This window comes from Crassostrea angulata, chromosome 1 (genome assembly GCF_025612915.1).
Source record: "Crassostrea angulata isolate pt1a10 chromosome 1, ASM2561291v2, whole genome shotgun sequence".
Taxonomy (NCBI): domain Eukaryota; kingdom Metazoa; phylum Mollusca; class Bivalvia; order Ostreida; family Ostreidae; genus Magallana; species Magallana angulata.
Genome location: NC_069111.1, coordinates 42110103 through 42128853, shown reverse-complemented (window position 1 = coordinate 42128853; position 18751 = coordinate 42110103). Strand labels below are relative to the sequence as shown.

The following is an 18751-nucleotide window of genomic DNA, read 5'->3' as shown; positions in this document are numbered from 1 at the left end:
ATACACAATAAAGGCACACAAAACTGCTAATGCTATTCTATTGTAAAACTTTACAAGTGATAAGTGAACATTTCAAAGCAGAATGACTACAAATCAAAAATAACACTAGTTAGATAATTTTCCAAAAAATAAGGCAAGAATCTTTTGCTGTTGTCATATGTAAACATTACTGACAAAACTCATTGGTTTTCTTTGAAAAATGTCATTATAATGAGATTTTTGCTGTAGCAAATTTTTCTTTAATTTATCTATTTATTAATACAATGTTATTCCAATAGGTAAATTTTAAAAAAAAATCATTTACAAGACTTGGAATATTCATTTAAAAGTACCTAGCATTAATCTGCATTTGAACTAACTGTATCGATCTGCACCAACAATTATAATTGTAGCTTATCGGGTAGTTTGGAAATTCTAAATCTGTTAATAATGTAACCATTGTGATTGCTGTGCTTTAGAGATTTTTCATTGTGATTCTCTACAACTCTGCAGCCACCTCGTTTGCAGTCATGAATAACATGAACAACATGCCGAATGTGGCATGTTTTCTTAATGTGAGTCTCATTTGTTAACTGCACCACTTGGTTGCAACTTGTAAAGGAAATGTTGCACACTTTCAAAAAAGCTATCTCGTGTTCTGCTGTCTTGGTCTTTATACGTAGAAGCTTCTGAATCACTCCAATCCTGTCCTGAAACAAATATCGGAATATACATTACATACAATACCCTTAGTTCCTACATTATAACTACATTATTATATTTTTGTGATATGCTATTTCATTTGCTAATTTAAAAAGTTAACGCTTATATAAACCTTTTTTAATGATGTCACAATATCTCTGTTTAAAAAACATATCAACCTACATGATGTTATGTTTTGTTACATTTACATTTGGTACTGTTATTGCATTTTATGATAAGAATCCGAGTTGGCCATAAAGCTCAATATAGCTATATGGTTTTCATTAAAAGTTGTATGTACAAAACCATTCTCCATTTGATGTAGACAATGTATCAACAAATAAAATCAATTTAATACTTTAAAAAACAAGAGGCCAATAGGCCTTAATGGTCACCTGAGTAGCATATAACCCATACCCAAACTTGTCTAGGAGTCTCATATATGCATTTAATTAAGTTTCATTATGAAGTAAAAAAAATTATAAATTTGTAATAACGGCCATCTCCCTGCCTGAAATATTCTTTCAAAAAGGACTATGAAACCTATAATTTTAGCGAAAAACTTAAAGATCATAATAGAGTGCATGACCTGATTTTAAAAAGTTGCAAGCCTCTGACAGAAAATAATAATCCCATATTTGTTAACTTTTAGGATAGGTTTTATGTGTATATGTTCTCATGGATAATCTACATGTAAAACAAGGTGGTTAGTATACATGTTTTATCTAAAACAACCTCCCATCCCCCATCCCCAGGGGCAGACAGAAGCTCTCCCTGTTGGCATTTAGACAAAAAACAAAAAACAGCTTTAAAAATCATCATGAGTTACTCACTTCTCCTGTGGTAGACCCATAAATTTCATAAATGAGATTCCTCTTATCATAGAGATGCTTCACACCAAAAATGGTAACGATTGGCCTTGTAGTTTTTAAGAAGAAGTTAAAAATGTAAAATTGTTAACCCACGACAGAAGTCATGCATGACGACGGACGAAAACAGATAGCAATACGTCACCTGAGTTTACTCAGGTGACCTAGAAATGAATTCATTATATTCATTATATCCATATTTGTTATATTATCTATACTTAATTAAAAGTTACCTTTACAGTTTCTGAATATAAGACAAAGCTTTGAATGCCTGCATAATCTCCTTCGCTTGTTATGCATCCTAGGCAGCTGTATAGTTTTGCATCTTTAGCAATATCAGTGTCAATGGCAACAGATATTGTGAGCAACTCCAACTCTTCCAGTAGATTGGGGTTACCCTGTTTAATGCAGATGAAGCAATATATAAAACCCTCAAAGACAAACAAAATTTCATTTTTAGAGTTAATACAATTCATTCCTTTAATTAAGACAGATTCATGTACATTAATTATTTTTTCACAAAATTTTCGTCAACCATCAGCTATTATGATGTAGAGTTTGGTATATATGCCTTCTTCAACTCTGATTTCGAGCCTAGCGGCTCTCATGCTGAATATACAGTGGCATTGGGCTAATAAGGAATGCGATATAAAAACTATGGCCAGGTAATAATCTATACATTTATTCTTAACCTATAATCATTAATTATATATGTACTTGCCATTGGTTTCCTTGAAGAAGTTCTGGTCACGTTCCGCAGCTCCCCAGCTTTAAAATTTTCATTTTGGTCAGGGACTCCAAGAAAAGACTTGATTTTCTTGTCATTTCCATATGACAGCACAAAACTGCTAGCTTGTTTCCTGCAAGATAATTTTTTTATCAGTTGTTTAGTCGATCAATATGCGGGGGAAAAAATGTATCTATCATGTAATAAATTTTTGATATTTACACTTCATTTCCATGAGCTAATGGTTTGACATAACTATACATAACAGATAAATATTGCTTGAACATATAACATTTCATTAGATTTAAATTGCGTATGGAACTGAAAAAAATTACTGATATTTACATAAATTAAACAATAAAATTGTTACCATGTATCATTCAAATGCAAGAAACCTCCAGACACCACATGTTTTGTCAATTCTGACTTTGCAAATTGGATGACCGTATCCCTTGACCTTTGATGGCCGTTCTGATGACGAATACTCTCTCTTATTGATTTGTGGTTTTTTTCAAACACGTCTTCAGTGAAATGAAGAGGATGGCCATGCCTTATTATGTCATCAGACTGCAATTATCAAACAAGATCAGACAATCTAACATTTAAGTACAAGCATGTATGATTTACCATATGGTAACTTACAAGATATAATATATGTGCCATGAATTTACATTATATATATATATCCGTCCTATTATCCTTTATTGAAAGTATTTTGCCACATTCATAGTTAACCATCTATATATCTGCTTGAAATTAATGTGCCTTTCCTTGCAGTATTTAATATATGGTATATATGTTACATTCAGAATTGAGTCATTTATTAGTGATACTGTAAACACAAGTCAATTGGGAGCTATATTTTACATACTATATGAACACAGAAATGTGTCTTGCTTTTGCTGCCAAGTTGAGGAATGTTGTCTTTGATAAATGCAAGATAATCTTCAAATTCAGAACCAACTGACGTAACACCTTGATAAATGTGCTTGGATATCTGAGAATATACTGGTACATGAATCAAATAATACATATAATTCAACTGATTGAAGAGTGAAAATATGTTATTGTTTTGTGATTAAATTTTAGAATTTTAGTTTTAAAATCATAAGTATACATTTATGTTTTTTTTTAATGGCTATAATTCATTTCTCTATTACCAAAGCAAGCTTTCCAAGTGCTTCAACATATGGCATTTTCAACCCAGCGAATTCCATATTAAATGGAGCGACCTGAAGCTGTAAAAAGATTAACATCTATAAGTACATGCATAAACACCTAAAGAAATTGCTCATTGCCATGCATCACTTGTGTCTAAGAATAAGGAAAAGTTGTACTTTTGAACTTTTCATACTTACATAATGTTTATAATCCTTTCCTTGTCGACTGTCCAAAAACTTGAAAAAAGTGTCAGCATTGATGCGGTAGGAAAAGTCAGTTTGATCAACAGTTTCCAAATGTAAAGTCAAAAGTTGCATCTGGTGTTCACTTAGAGTTCTGACACAGTGCTTCAAAAGCAAATTAGGTCATTATATAGAATGTTATTTATGGATACTGGATCATGCAAAATTCTTTTTTCAGAGCATATATATTTGCTTAATCTTGCTCAGGTTGAAAAAGAATGCTTGTATGTAAGGGGTAATGAGATTCGAATTAAAAGTTTTATGCCAGCTGAAAAATTTCTTAGTTATAGGTCAAGGCAAAACTATATTATAACCACTATATACTGGTATATTTAGCAAGTGTGCACTGTATAATTTACTTCCATATTCTTGATATTAAAGATATCTTACCTGAATCAAGTGTTTTGCTAATCCAAGGTACAAGAAATGAAGAATTCCTACAGGTGCATCCCTATGAGGAGAGGGAAAATATATCGAAACCAATATATTGATGCATCACAACTTTATAATATAATCCTAATACTATCTTGTATCTAGAGAGAATTGTTGTTTAATAAAATCAATACCTGTGGGGATCAACATGCTGCCACAAGCAATTGTCGTAGAATTTGATACCGGTCTGCTTTTGTATCATTGTTCTTGCACTACCTTGAGCATGAATTTCAAGTCTCCTTAGTGTTTTCCTTGTTGCAGATGATGTTCGCAATGGCCATATTGTAAATGGGTCTGATTTGTCAGCCTGAAATGGATTTTATTAAAGTTGCAGTTATGTAATTTCATTTAAAGAATGATAAGAAACTGAAGGAAATTAAAAGCTTTTACAAATTCAAAATTTTCTTACCAAACATTTGGGACAAAACTTAATTGCTGCAGGTCCCATGTGATTTGAAACCAAACTCATCATCTGGTAGTCGGATATTATGGATGAAATTTCTGATGTTAGCGTTATTTCTTGCTTTAAAAAGGCGTCATAGCTGTCAACTCCTATTCTAAAAAAGTCAGATTTAAACACCTAATATATACATGTACGTGGACAAACTTCCATCGATGTTCAAATTATTGTATGTGTTCTTACGTCATACGTACTCTGCGCACATTTTTATGTCGTCACATACTGGCTTTAAAAGCTCCATCATTGCAACCTGTTCTGATGCTGCTAGAAATATCGAGTTCTTGTTCTTGTTTTTTTCCTCCAAAGGAAGACCAGCCAATTGAGCTTGTATCCCATGCAAAGGAGCCCATCTCCGGGACTGGTTTGCAGACAAATCATCCACAAATATATTAAGAGGAATTTTAATGATGGGTTTTCCTTTCCAGAGTGAAGATGTTGCAAAAAAATCCCTTTTCTCCTGAAAAAAAAAAATTATAATTTTCATTGCAATATAATTTTAAAAATTAATGCTGTTTTATTGACATTTAAGTTGTTGACATCTTGCAGTAAATGTGTTGTGAGGCTCACAATCATAATTTTTACAGATGAGATTGAGGTTTAACAAAAGACGTGGTAAAACAAAGAATAAAAAGAATATCTCACTTGATTTGGAATGGTAAATGATTTTTATCCAACTCGTTTCATGTTTTCTATCCCCTCGCCAAGGGTTGAGGTTAGAAAACAAACATCTTGTTGGATAAAAATTTGGGTCATATACCATTAAAAACCATGATAGATCACACACACACACACACACACACACACACACACACACACACACACACACACACACACACACACACACACATATATATATATATATATATATATATATATATATATATATATATATATATATATATATATATATATATATATATATATATATATATATATATATATATATATATATATATATATATAATATGTAGATATTCAAATGCTTACCTCTTCTGACAGTAAATTGAAGTTCTCATATCCATCATTAACCTCTCTCAGGTACACATCAATTGGCTGAGATACTGTGTACTTAGAACATTTATCAATTGGGACACAGAGTGATTTGTTCATAATCACCAAACACCTTTAAAAAGTATAAAATTTAAAAATCAGAGCAAATAGTTCTACATGCAAAAAGATATTTCAAACCATATTAATATGCAAATGACAAATCTGGATAAACTAGAGGTACTTTGAGCAAGCTCGCAAATAATAACTTGATTACTTCTTGGATGCATCTCTTTCTTATAGTGACCTTGAACTTGACCTTGAACTTGCACAAATGATCAAAGCTCAAGGTCAAGACATAATATCCTTTGAGTCAAATTTTAGCTTCTAATCATTTTCCATAACAAGATATGGCCTAGACAGGAATTATGCATTTTTTTAACAATGACCTTAAACTGCTTTACTGACCCATGGTCAATTAAGTTAATGACACATCCTCAGGTCATAAGAACTCTGTATGTGTAGTAGGAGCTTCCAATGTTTCTCTACTTTGTTTGCGGGGGGCATGATAAAAAATTCTGAGCTTGGCACTTAATATTAATAGTCCAGTTACCTATTTTCTTCTTCATTAAACAAATCTTCAAAGTAGGGGTGATCACCCTTTCTGAGTTCCTCAACTTCAACACAGAGTTCACCATTTTCCTGTAAATAATTTGATATACCAAACAATTGATATAGAAATATGAACAAATCTACTACAGTTATTGCCGAGATCAAAGAGATACATTATGTGAGTCTGACAATATTATTGAATTATTTAATTACCTGGTCACATTCCTTTACCATGAACTGTCTAATTTTCCCCAACAGTGTTTTCTCTTTGTGGGAAAATTCAATAATCTCTCCCAAAATAAAATCCATTGTTTTGCTTTTGCCCCAATGGAATTTCATTTCCTTCCACTTTTCAGCAGAGCTTTGTGTTGTGATTTTATGAGTGCCGATTTTTAAGATATTTGGATATCTGGAACAAATACATGTTATATAAAAAAAATAATGTATATGTAATTTTAAGCTAAATAAATCAACCAACAAATCCCACAATTCACCAAAGAAATTTAATTTAAGTGAATACCTGTCTATTTTCTGTGCAGTGCTAGGATTTGCTATAAGCATTTGAAGCATCGCAGATGGTTTGACCATCCAATGGATATTCCCATTTTCATCTGTATTCTAATAATATACAAGGGAATAATACATCATATATATATTTAAGCATTGAATCATTATTTTTGAAAGACATTGTCTCATAACTGCAGCAGTGTGTGCATACAAATTGAGTAAAGCGCGTTAATACTTTTTTTAGTATTAAGTACCCATGGGACGAGCACATTTTTTTAAATGAATTACAGTTCTCAACTCAAGAAAAACATTTATTATTTTTAAACATTTCATTTCTTAAACACAAAAAATCTTTTTAAAAAATCATTTAAGAGTAAGTTACTCCCCTTGTTATTGCTACTACTACTGCGCTACCTTTAACTTACACTAACATTCTATGAAAAGATATCTTGTCCTAAAATTAGAAAGCTTATGCAATTCTGAGAAAAGGTATGCCTCATATTGCCAATTCCATTGAGGTTTAAGAGAAATATGGCCATTTAAGTGAACCCACCATTTCCACTCTCCCCTATTTAACACAGATTCTTCCACTCTCCCCTATTTAACACAGATTCATAGGGCTCTCCTTCAAAAAAGCATATTTACTTAATCTGTTAGAGGTCAATTGTTCTACCTCCTTTAATAAGAAACCTTATTCAAATGCTTCATACATCTACATGATATTATCATGATAATAGCATCACATCACTTAGAAATATAACCCTTACATGTATCTGCATGTGGTTTCTTGTTTCCATGAAAAAGGAAGCTAACAATCATATTTAGTGATTATCTTAATATCTATTCTGATTTCAGTCTCCTTTAATTAAACCATGCTAAAACAGTAAAACCTACAAGTGTGATGCCTGCCTTAAATTTAAAAAAAATCAAACACACCATGCAGGGTAGCTGGAAACCAATAAGAATTTCATGAAAAATGTTCAAACTTTGCATGCGGTTCTACATTTTTGATGCATATATACAATAAAAGGGTAAAGGCATGAGACACATATTTTTTTTCAATGTGAAAGCCATGGGACATGTCAATTTTTTTAATGGATATTTTAATTTGTTCAGGTCCCATCATTGTGATAAATTTTGCCTGGTCCCTCAGTACCCTGTGTGTGTTACAGTGTTATAACTGCAGTAGCTTTCCACACACTTTACATGCAATATATATATCTGTGTGTGTATGTCAAGAATATATATTATGTATATATTATGTATGTTTTTCTACATGTACATGTACTTACTTGTATATGTTCATATAAAAAACCAGTTTTTTCTTAATTTTTCTTAAACAAATGGATTTAATAAATTATAATTTAAATTATAATAAAAATATTTACCTGTTGTATCATCTCATCCAGTTTAAGATTTTCTGTCCAAAATGACTTGATTTTAGCCAATGAAGGTACATTTTTTACACAACACTCTCTCAAAATATAGAGAATAAATGAGAGTGTTTCGTCACTCTGAAAATGTAGGGAAAAAGTGTTTTAAAACAAAATGTCCGATATAAATGTCAATATTGAACGAGAGAGAGAGAGAGGAGAGAGAGAGAGAGAGAGAGAGAGAATACTTACAACTCGGTGAGTTTTAGAGCTGTGTAAAACACTTAAAAGAAAATGCAACTTAGATTCGAATGGAAACCAGTCGGATGGCTCGGACTCTTGGTCGTTCGTAATCCTTGTATCGATTTCTTCATCATCGTCATCGTCCAAAACTTCGTGTTGCATTTGCTTTGAATTGTTTCCCTTTGTTTCATCAGAATCTGAAGTGACGCTGTGATCTTCAATATAATCACAACAAGATGGGCCATCGCTGTCTATAGCATAGTCTGTAGAATCAGAACTTGTCAGATCAACATCGGCCTGTGATCGCTGATCCTGATAAATATCGCTAACTGAGAGAGTTTCCTCGTGATTTGTTAAATCTAAACAATCTCTGTGTTTTTTTGTTTCACAGTGTCGCTTGTAGTTATTAAATCGGTCAGTGGAAAAATCGCAGCATTCACAAATGAAACGTTCTTTTTTCTTGAATTTTGTCCGATACATATTTGACAGCTCATCGACGTCAATCTACTCCTTGAAAAATATTAACCCTTATCTGAATATTTGAAACGTTTTAAAGAGTAAGATTCTCGTTGCACGAGATTTGCAGACGACAACTAGGTCAAGCAGACAATACTGTCAACATTAAGAAAGGGAGAGTGGAAGTGTCAAATTAAAGATATGTATGAGGTATGTATATACTATTTATAAAAAAAACATCAAAAAATTCATCAGCAGGATAATCAAATTCATAGTTTTAGCTGTTGTTTTACGCTGAAGGAATATGCATGCCTTTGTTTACTGCATAAGCTCCGCCCATAGGGAAAATCCAAGTTAAAAATAAACGATATATATAGGATCTATTAATTTATCAAAAAGCAATAGTGAAAAACACCCATACTCAATTTAGTATTTTCAACACACACGTAAAACTTATTACTACTGAACATATATTTGGTTTTAAGTATATTATTAAAATTATAGGATAGCCAGAAAACAATAGAGAACAGCGAGACAATGTTTTCGGACTCGGAGCCCCCGAGCCCAAGACTATTAAGCAGACATTCGGGTGCCTCAAATTCCTGCCATGGCTGTGTTGAAAACACAAAACTTCTGAAACAAGTCTGTATGTATATATATTTATATTAAAAAAGAATTACGGATAATTTTTTTCTCTCTATCCCTCTCTCTCTCTCTCTCTCTCTCTCTCTCTCTCTCTCTCTCTCTGTGTGTCTGTACGTGCGCATAACTCTAAATATTTCATTCATCATGCATGGAAAATATCTCCTTTTTTCTGAAAATAGTTTGATTCAAAATTGTTGTTTTCAATGAATTTGATTTGTTTTTTTAATTTATTATAGTACAGGAATTAAAAGAACTAAAAGAGGAACTGTCTAAGAACACAAATAAGCAAAGTCCAAACACTACTGGATTTACTGTAGAGAAATCACCCATAGAGGTATCTCTCTCTCTCTCTCTCTCTCTCTCTCTGTTTTTCTCTCTCTCTCTCATATAGTCTATGATCAAAACAAATTGAATTAATAATTTCTTCATACTCATTATTTATCAAAGGCCCCTCTTGTTGAACACCTGAAGAAAAAGTTCCCTATCATGCTATTCCCAGTCAATCCAGACACAGAATTAAAAGTAAGTTAATGAAAAGTAAATTAAGCAGGCAATTATATTAAGTAATCAGCTGATAGGCATGTCTGATAAATAACACAAATTATCAATTTCTATGAAATGTATTAGTTAATTATTGTTTTATTTGTGCATGAATAAATTACTTAAAGTGAGTACTCTGCACTACATTTACTATAATCTTTATTACTACAGGCTAAAGTGACAGTACTTCTTCAAAAGAACGGGGTAACCGCTGATCTTCCTGTAGTTCTCAGAAGTGTTCGAAAGTATGCGGCAAGAAAGTTCGTTGACTTCAGGGCACAGACCAAATCCAAGGTCAACATTTAAATTAATTTTACATCATTTTAGTTTTTAGCCCATATTGAATAAATGCAAAAGGGATCACTTTTATGAACAAAATTTGAATTCTTAAGGGTTCTCAAATTTGTTCAGACAAATGGCCACATTCCAAGGAATGATAATCATAATAAGAAACAGTGATGTTGTGGATCATCTGCAATAAAAATATAATTAGTAATGAAGACATGTTATAAAAGTGTGTTATGCTTGTATTTCTGTAGAACCATAAGCTTGTATAGTAATGATTATGATGTCATGAATATGATGTCTAAGCTGCTGAGAAGTTCACACAAACAAATTGGCTTGATGGTGTGTTGTAAGACATTTTCATAAATAGATTTGGTTTTTTTTAGTTGCTTTCAGAAAAATTAGATGTGGGGGCAATGCAGTTGGCAGAACTGGCCAGGACCATCTTTTCCAAGTTCACAGATGCTGGGAACTTGGAAATTATCAAGATGACCATCATTTTGGTAATTATTATTTATTTATGTTATTTACTATATACACTGTATTAATATATGTCTGATCACCAAAATTGCTGTACCTTGATCAAATTGACTACGACATCCAACATTAAAATGCATGAACCAAAAAACACAATGTATGTATACTTGTTAAATATATTGATTTTTAAAAATCTATTTTCAGCGCTCCTTCTGCCATGAGAAGAAGCTCCTTAAAAAACTCAGAGGTCGGGAACCAGTCTCCTTGGATTTCTGGGTTGAATTGAAAGAGCACAAGGAAAGGATAGACTCAGATGAAGATCCTCTTAAATGGGAGAAACTCCAAGCCCGAGAGGAAAAGCGGATTGAGAGATATGAGAAGCTTTAGATGTATGTACAATACACAGTACAAAATATTACATCCTGTTTCATGATTATGATATCATATTAGTATCTTGATATATATTATAATTATCCGTTTGAATTTTAGGTGCAAGAGGTTGACTTTGAGAGTGAAGATGATCATGACTGAGAGTGAAGGAGAACAATTTTTTATTAAATTTTACGTAGGAAAAATAAAATTTATACATATAAGATGACATTTGTTTTTTGTTTTGATTATACATTTTGATGGGATGTAAAATGCTTTCTTTAACCATGATAAAATTGAAACCAAATTAATTAATTTTTTTACAAAGAAATCATTGGAGAGGCTAAAACAAATTCTAAGGTATGAAAAGCATGCCGGTGCATGTGTACTAGTTTACATATGTGAAATTCACGTGAATTTCACGTGAAATTCACGTTATTTTCACGTGAATTTCACGTGAAGAATTCCACGTGAAATTCGTGTGAGTGCTCTTTTCACGTGAAATTCACGTGAATTTTTTCACGTGAAATTCACGTGAAATTAACGTGAATTTCACGTGAGGCACAATTGCCTGTGTATGGATTCAAGTTTAATACCACAAACTACAAACAGAGAGCACCACCTAAATGAAATGAGATTTGTGCACCGAATTCGATATTTGACCACCATAACTTTTCAAGATATTTCTTGAACTTTTTTTGCAAAGTTATTTCATTAAGTAAATAAATCTTTTATGATTTTCTTGCTTTAAAATTGTGAACTAAAGTTATGCTATCAATGATTAATAGTTTTGTTTAACAAAAACCTGTGGTATTTTCCTACGTCAATATTCCTCCAAATAGACATCACTTGCAGTGATGTCTTGATAAAATATTTTTTATATTCCGATAGGTCAGGCACTGGACAATACTTCCTTTTCAATGACGTTTGTTCGTTACAAAATAGTAAATTATTTATTTTAAATTTCAACCTGCTGTACCTTTTTTGGAACAATTTAATCCATCAAAGGAATTAATACTAGTAACCGAAAATGAAAAATAGAATAAGAAGTGTAATTGTTAATGATAGGAAGGCGAAAGAGAACAATAAAGAAATCAAACTCAAACATTTCTAGCACTTTATGTAAAAGGGAACAGTTAGGTGCTTCCAGGTTAGAGCGTAACGTTCAAAATGCAATCTCAGGGTATGCATGTACATTGTACAAACGTAGGTGCTAGCACGATAGAAAGATCCCTCGCGATTAATGGCATAGGTGCCAAAATGCTTGAAACCAATCACTGTACATGGTATATAGTTACGTCTTAAATGAGTAAAACAATTTTGTTATCAACATGTTAAATCATAATTTATTAACGATTGTTCTACCCAAAAAAGGTGGTACACGGTTAGGTATATTCTCGATTACCTTTGACTTTGCTGCGAGAAGTAAACAGTATTTATTGTTTTCAGAAAATAAAATAACATCTCTAGGGAGATAAGATGCTAGATACATAGTAGAATGAACCTGTGTGACAAAATCACATTAAGAGGCTTGGCGAGTTCACTCATTGATCCATAACAGGCGAATTTTGAATCTTGAAGAAGTTTGATGTCTAATTAAGATATTAAGGATACATACATGTATACAAACAAATCCAATATTTTAGATAAAACTATATTACAACAAAGCAATGAATTATTCTTATGAAATTGTTGTATATTTCCACTTTGAATAATTCCGGTCGGGACAAGTTTAATTACAGAATTGGTTCAAATTCAAAAATCAACATTTTTCCTTGACTTTTGAAATTTCATTTCAATTTCTTTTTTAGATTTTTATTCTACAAATGATATTGTTATGACAATTTTTGCATAGATTAAAAAATATTTCAATTTCAACAAAAATGTAAGGGATTTTTATCCTTATGAATTTATTTGATAAACGATTTCGCCTTTTGTAATACTTAATGCAATATAAGCTGCAATTTCTATTTCGGAAATTGTTATTTTTTTCTAATCTTTATATCTTCCGCTCGGGGATTTTATAAGCAATGTTTACAAATTAACCAATATATACGTGTAACATATTCTCATGGGAAAGGGTAAAATGTGATTGCAGAGCTCTAATATAGCTCAATATATATATGCTAGAATAATTTTACATTTTAATGCTTGTATGTATAAGGAATGAAGTCGTTTTCAAAAAAGTAAGTATTCTTTAAAGAAAAAATGTATGAACAGTATATGAATATAATTTACTATAATTTATGTATTAATACATATTGTAAAGAGTTAAAGTAGTGATATAAAGATCAAAACTATTTAAATATGCAGGAAACTACACATAACTTGAAATGAAAAATTAATAACAAAGGTTCTATATTTAATAATTCTGTGATTCTCCAATAATAATTACATATTTCCATATGTAGTGTATACCGAACTATCAATGATAACTTCGCTCTAGTAGGGACCCACCTTAATTTTAAACTTTTTTTCACGGTGGTTTTTTTTTGGTACTTTTCATTCAATTTCAGAGAGCCATGAGATGTATATTATGAAACAAAATCAAACATGCATATTATACAACAATTATGAAATAATTATAAGGAGATACAAATATCTTATATCTTATATATATTTTAACAAGCATGAAAATGTGAGTACATGTGTGTTATAATTGAAAGGTGAAATGTAATCTGCTAAATGAATTTAATGAGGTGGTTACAAGAAAAAAATTACAAGAATAGTAATGGAAATGTATATATATGCACAGGACTTTCAATTTTTTTCAATTTATTCAATTTATTATCCTTGAGCTTTACAACTCATCGGAATACAAATTATAATACATATAAAATTATATACAAATGTGCAATGTGCAGTAAGTGAGTGGACATATTAAGACAATATAATCATGTACATATCTAAGATATGAATGAACATAAATGTATAAGTAGCTTAAACTGTAGTATTATTACAATGCTGCGCTCTCATTTTGGAAGCGCTAGATAAATATTTTCCTAAATTATTGAGTTCCTTTGTATTGTTAACACTTCAAAGTTTAGTTAGCTTAAAAACACTTGGTTTTTTGTAATAAAAACTCTTTATATATTTCTTTCGTAATTCAGCGTAAAAAGGACATATGAGTATAAAGTGGAACTCATCTTCTAAATCTTTTTTGTTACAATGATTGCAAAATCTTTCATTTCTTGGCACCTTGTTGTGTCGACCTTTTTCAATATTTAAAAAGTGTGATGAAGTTCGAAAGATACTTATAAATTTTTTTGAAGTATAATTAATCGGTCTCCTAAGATAAGTTTGCAAACAAAAATTATCCACAAGGTGTCGATATAACATACTCTTCGGAGATGTCGAAAGAGATGACATCAAACTTTGTTTATAAATATCTAATATTCTACACTCAATTATCTTGTAGGTTTTACAATGATTTGAACAAGTTTCGTCAAACAAATATTTTAGACCCATGCTAGATAACTCGCTTTGTATGGAAACCATCCAGTTATCGTTATTGACAAGCATGCTTTCGTATGCCTCCTTCAAGATAATGTTATTTGTATTTTTAATTTTTAACCAGTATTTGAAAATTCGTAGTGTTCTTCTAATATACAAAGGAAATCTACCCAGTTCATAATACACTAAATTATTTGTAGTTTTTTTGTTGACCCCAAGAATTCTCTTACAAAAATTGAGATGTACCTTTTCTATATCGGGTGCTTTGTGGAAACCCCAAATTTCACAGGCATATGAAAGAATGCTATGTACATACGTATCTAATACAGAACATTGAGTTTCAACATTAAAAGAATAATTTTTCATAGTGTTTGATATTGCAAAAAGTGCTTTCCGTCCTTGATCTGCTACATATTTTTGTGTTTGTAAAAATTTTCCATTGAAGTTAAATAACATACCAAGATACTTAAAAGTATTCACAACTTCTAGTTTTTGTTCATTGTATGACCAGCTTTCAAAATCTGATATTTTCCCACCATTTCTAAAAATGACAACCTTGGTTTTAGACACATTTACATTCAGATCCCATTCTATAGTATATTCCTTAAGTGTATTTAACATACTCTGTAACCCAGCAGGGGTTTCAGCAATCAATACCATGTCATCTGCAAACATTAGCAGGAAAATATTAATCATTTGTAGTTCAATGGATGGACAATTGTTTTTTATAAAGTTTATCTCAAAATCGTTAACATACAAAGCAAAAAGTAGTGGTGATAACACTTCACCTTGCATAAGACCCATGTCATTACTAAAGTAATCACTTAAAACACCACCATATTTGACACATGACTTCACATTATTATACAGTGATTGTATAACTTGTAATAATTTCCCTCGTATACCAACTTTATATATTTTATCCCATAACTTGCATCTGTTAATAGAGTCAAATGCCTTTTGAAAATCCACAAAACAACAATATAGACGTTTTTTGTTACATAGAGTTTTGTGAATAAGTGATTGTAAAACAAATATAGCATCTACTGTACTAAGTCCTGGTCGAAACCCAAACTGAGCATCAGTCAAGATATCGTATTTGTTATCCCATTCTAGGATTCTATTATTTAAAACACTTGTAAATAGTTTTCCAAAACAACTGACAATAGAGATACCCCTGTAGTTGTTTACATCATCAATGTCACCTTTTTTGTGTACTGGTACAATACAACTTTTTGTCCACAGATCAGGGAATAAACCTGACATTAGTATTTTGTTAAAAAGTTTATGTAACACAGGCATTAAAATATCATTACATCTTATAAATAACTCATTTACAATGTAGTCCTCACTACAACTTTTGTTACATTTTAGCTTTTTAATAGCCTTACTAATTTCATCATAGGTAATTTCTTTATCTAACTCTTCATATACGGCATTATAATTCACAAAGTCACAAGTACTTTCTGTGTCGTCAACGCTGTTATTTTCAATAAGACTTTTAAAATATGCTTGGAAGTCGTCATTCGTTAGGCTACATTTTCCAGACTTGCTTTTCCCCTTAGAGAATAAACTGTAAAAGTGTTTTGGGTTGTGTTTTCTCAAAAAATCAAACATGTCCCCCTCATATCGTTTGTAGTTATATTTTGATTTTTTCATGTATTTTTTGTATTTTTTCTTGGCGACTAAAAGTGTTTCTTTGTTTTCATATGATTTTTCATTATTGTATGTATGGAGTAGCCCTTTGAATTCTTTCAATAGTTTTTTACAAGTTTCGTCAAACCAGGGTTTGTCCTGTTTCATATTCCCACATGCGTTATTTCTATGTATGGTATGTTGTGCTTTAGATACTTTAACATCATTAGTAGTGTTATAATTATGCTACTAGTATTCTATTTAAATATTCGGAGAAATCAAATTTCACGTGAAAATGTATACGGTTATTATATGAATTTAGCCATCTTACAGAATAATCTATATAAGTTTTTGATAATAGTATCATAGATACTTTAAAGATAGGTACATTTACAGTAAATAGCCCAAAAAAAAGTTTAATTATATCATGGAATTGCATATTATCATGGAATAGTTGTGCGTTAAAAATGCCTGTAAACCAATATTAAGTTAATATTCTGCCTATTGTTATGCCAACTTGAGAAACATTTAGTTGCAAATGATAGGCTAACATTCAGTTTGTGAAAAATTAGCACGAGTCGATTTGGGTATAAATTCGTTTATAAACTGTCGAAAAAATTACCAGTTGCATGTATGGTACAAAAACTTTGCAAGAATATTTAACTTTTGTTTGAAAATTATTATACCTGGTATATATCTTTTGAATTTTAATTCTTACAATTTAAAGTTACTGCATATCCTTTAGTAAAGAACACATATTGAAATATCTACTGAACATTTTTTATTCCAATAACATTCTCATGAATGAGACGACTTCTAGAAACCTTTCTTTGAATTCCGAAATAATTCTGAAGCCTTTCCTGCGTTCTTCCCCTCATATGAATTTAATAAACAACAGTAGCAAAGCAAGTTTTTTTATTCACAATAACACATTTCGCTATCGAAACTTGCGTTGTATTCTTTTCATTCACAGAAATATTCCGTACTTTTGAACTTCTGGAATATTTCGGTCAAACCATTAAAGAAAACGGGAATTAAGATATTTGGTTGAAATTTATAACCATCTGAAATTGCATTAGACTGTCTCTCTGTATACCTACTTGTATATAACACACATTACGGAATATAAAACCCATAAAATGCAATATGGTTGGAACGTGTTACTCTGTGATCTCTGCTTTTATCGATTCACGCTAGTACAGAATACCCTTGCAAAACCACTCACACCTTGTAGCATAATCGCCTCGCATTAGAAGTTAGTTCACAGAATTAATGTTCATTTACATTTATTAAAAAAAGAAAGTTGATATGATGTGGAGTTATTATTGCGTTTCATACGCGGTTCCGATGTAATGTGCACATAACATGTTCGCTAGATTATGCAGTACCCTTTCCAGCCGCGCGCTCTCCACAAGAGCCAGTCAAAATTACTCCGCTTCGACGCTGGAGAGTTTTGATAAAAATGAAAATGCATATTAGATGTTGATTAAATTCAATTACTTTCACAGTTGGGTTTCGGGGTATAAGATTTGATACGGAATAGTTAGACTGTGTTTACTTCGAGTTTCAGGCCATGTGGTTTGTCGTTGCGAGCACTTTTCTTCTTTCTTTCTCAGTACTTCTGTTTTTGCTGTACTGTCTGGTATTTGGTGTTCCCTTTATTCTTTTGCTCGGAGAATGTAATGCATTTTAGTATACGACATGTCAAGCGCAAACTGTATAATGCTGTAGTCGGTGTCTCCGTGTTGATCATTGCATTATCTATGCCGAATATTTTGCTCAGAGAGAGAGAGAGAGAGAGAGAGAGAGAGAGAGAGAGAGAGAGAGAGAGAGAGAGAGAGTTTTTAAGTCCCTAAAACAAACTTATGTCATTATGCAATAAAATCAAATACTCACCTCACCCTTGACCCACCCCACCTCACGGAAAAAAATCATGCACACGACAGTTTAGTTGTCTGCGACATGTTGAACTCTATCCTATGAAATTTTGTTTCAACGTTTAATTTAATCACAGGTTGAAGAAAGATTTTAAATGAACTGTCTATCTTTTTCCAATGTAAGACGTTGTTCGCATTCATAACTAATGATGTTGTGAATATATATGCCAGTTGCAACCGATAATAAAAGAGAAATTTTCATTTTTGAAAATTACTTAATGTTTTGAAAGTTATTCGTTATAAACCAAACGGACAAATTTTGGTAACTATTAGTTTTATCATTTGTCATAAATTTATTTCCATTATTAAATAGCATTCTGTTTGATATCTGCTACTTGTACTTTAATATGCTGTAGAAAGAAATAATGAGATGGATTTAAAACAAGATCAAAAGTCTCTTAATAATGAGTTTGAATGTAAAAAAAAATATTACCATGAGAGCAAAGAACTAAAGTTTAATTCAGATTAATAAAATAAAAACTTTCGTAGATTTCAAAATAACATTATCAAAATCAACCATTTCCTTTAAACAGCGATCGCTCTGATGAGTCTTTGAATGAAAAAAAAATCTTGGCATCATTTCTTATCATTAAAGATTGAAAAATTCAATTACGTATATACTTTTCCAGCCATTGGCGTCGATTTGCTTTTAAGTGAATT

General features: G+C 31.4%; 2 protein-coding genes across 2 annotated transcripts; one reads left to right on the top strand and one right to left on the bottom strand.

Annotated features, from left to right (window-relative positions):
* Positions 1-286: 286 nt before the first annotated feature.
* Positions 287-8774, bottom strand: LOC128161323 (uncharacterized). Its single transcript, XM_052824590.1, has 17 exons — positions 8304-8774; positions 8067-8192; positions 6692-6789; positions 6385-6580; positions 6173-6261; positions 5560-5695; positions 4767-5029; positions 4522-4669; positions 4247-4419; positions 4071-4131; positions 3636-3785; positions 3438-3515; positions 3149-3274; positions 2648-2844; positions 2272-2410; positions 1784-1948; positions 287-689 (listed from the first exon to the last, which is right to left on the bottom strand). The coding sequence occupies exons 1-17, from the start codon at positions 8772-8774 to the stop codon at positions 381-383; spliced, it is 2925 nt and encodes a 974-aa protein (XP_052680550.1). The 3' UTR covers positions 287-380.
* Positions 8775-8819: 45 nt separating this feature from the next.
* On the top strand, positions 8820-11179 carry LOC128161328 (uncharacterized). The gene is made up of 7 exons (XM_052824604.1): positions 8820-8960; positions 9255-9396; positions 9632-9729; positions 9843-9917; positions 10107-10229; positions 10607-10723; positions 10902-11179. The coding sequence occupies exons 1-7, from the start codon at positions 8952-8954 to the stop codon at positions 11082-11084; spliced, it is 747 nt and encodes a 248-aa protein (XP_052680564.1). The 5' UTR covers positions 8820-8951; the 3' UTR covers positions 11085-11179.
* Positions 11180-18751: the final 7572 nt, after the last annotated feature.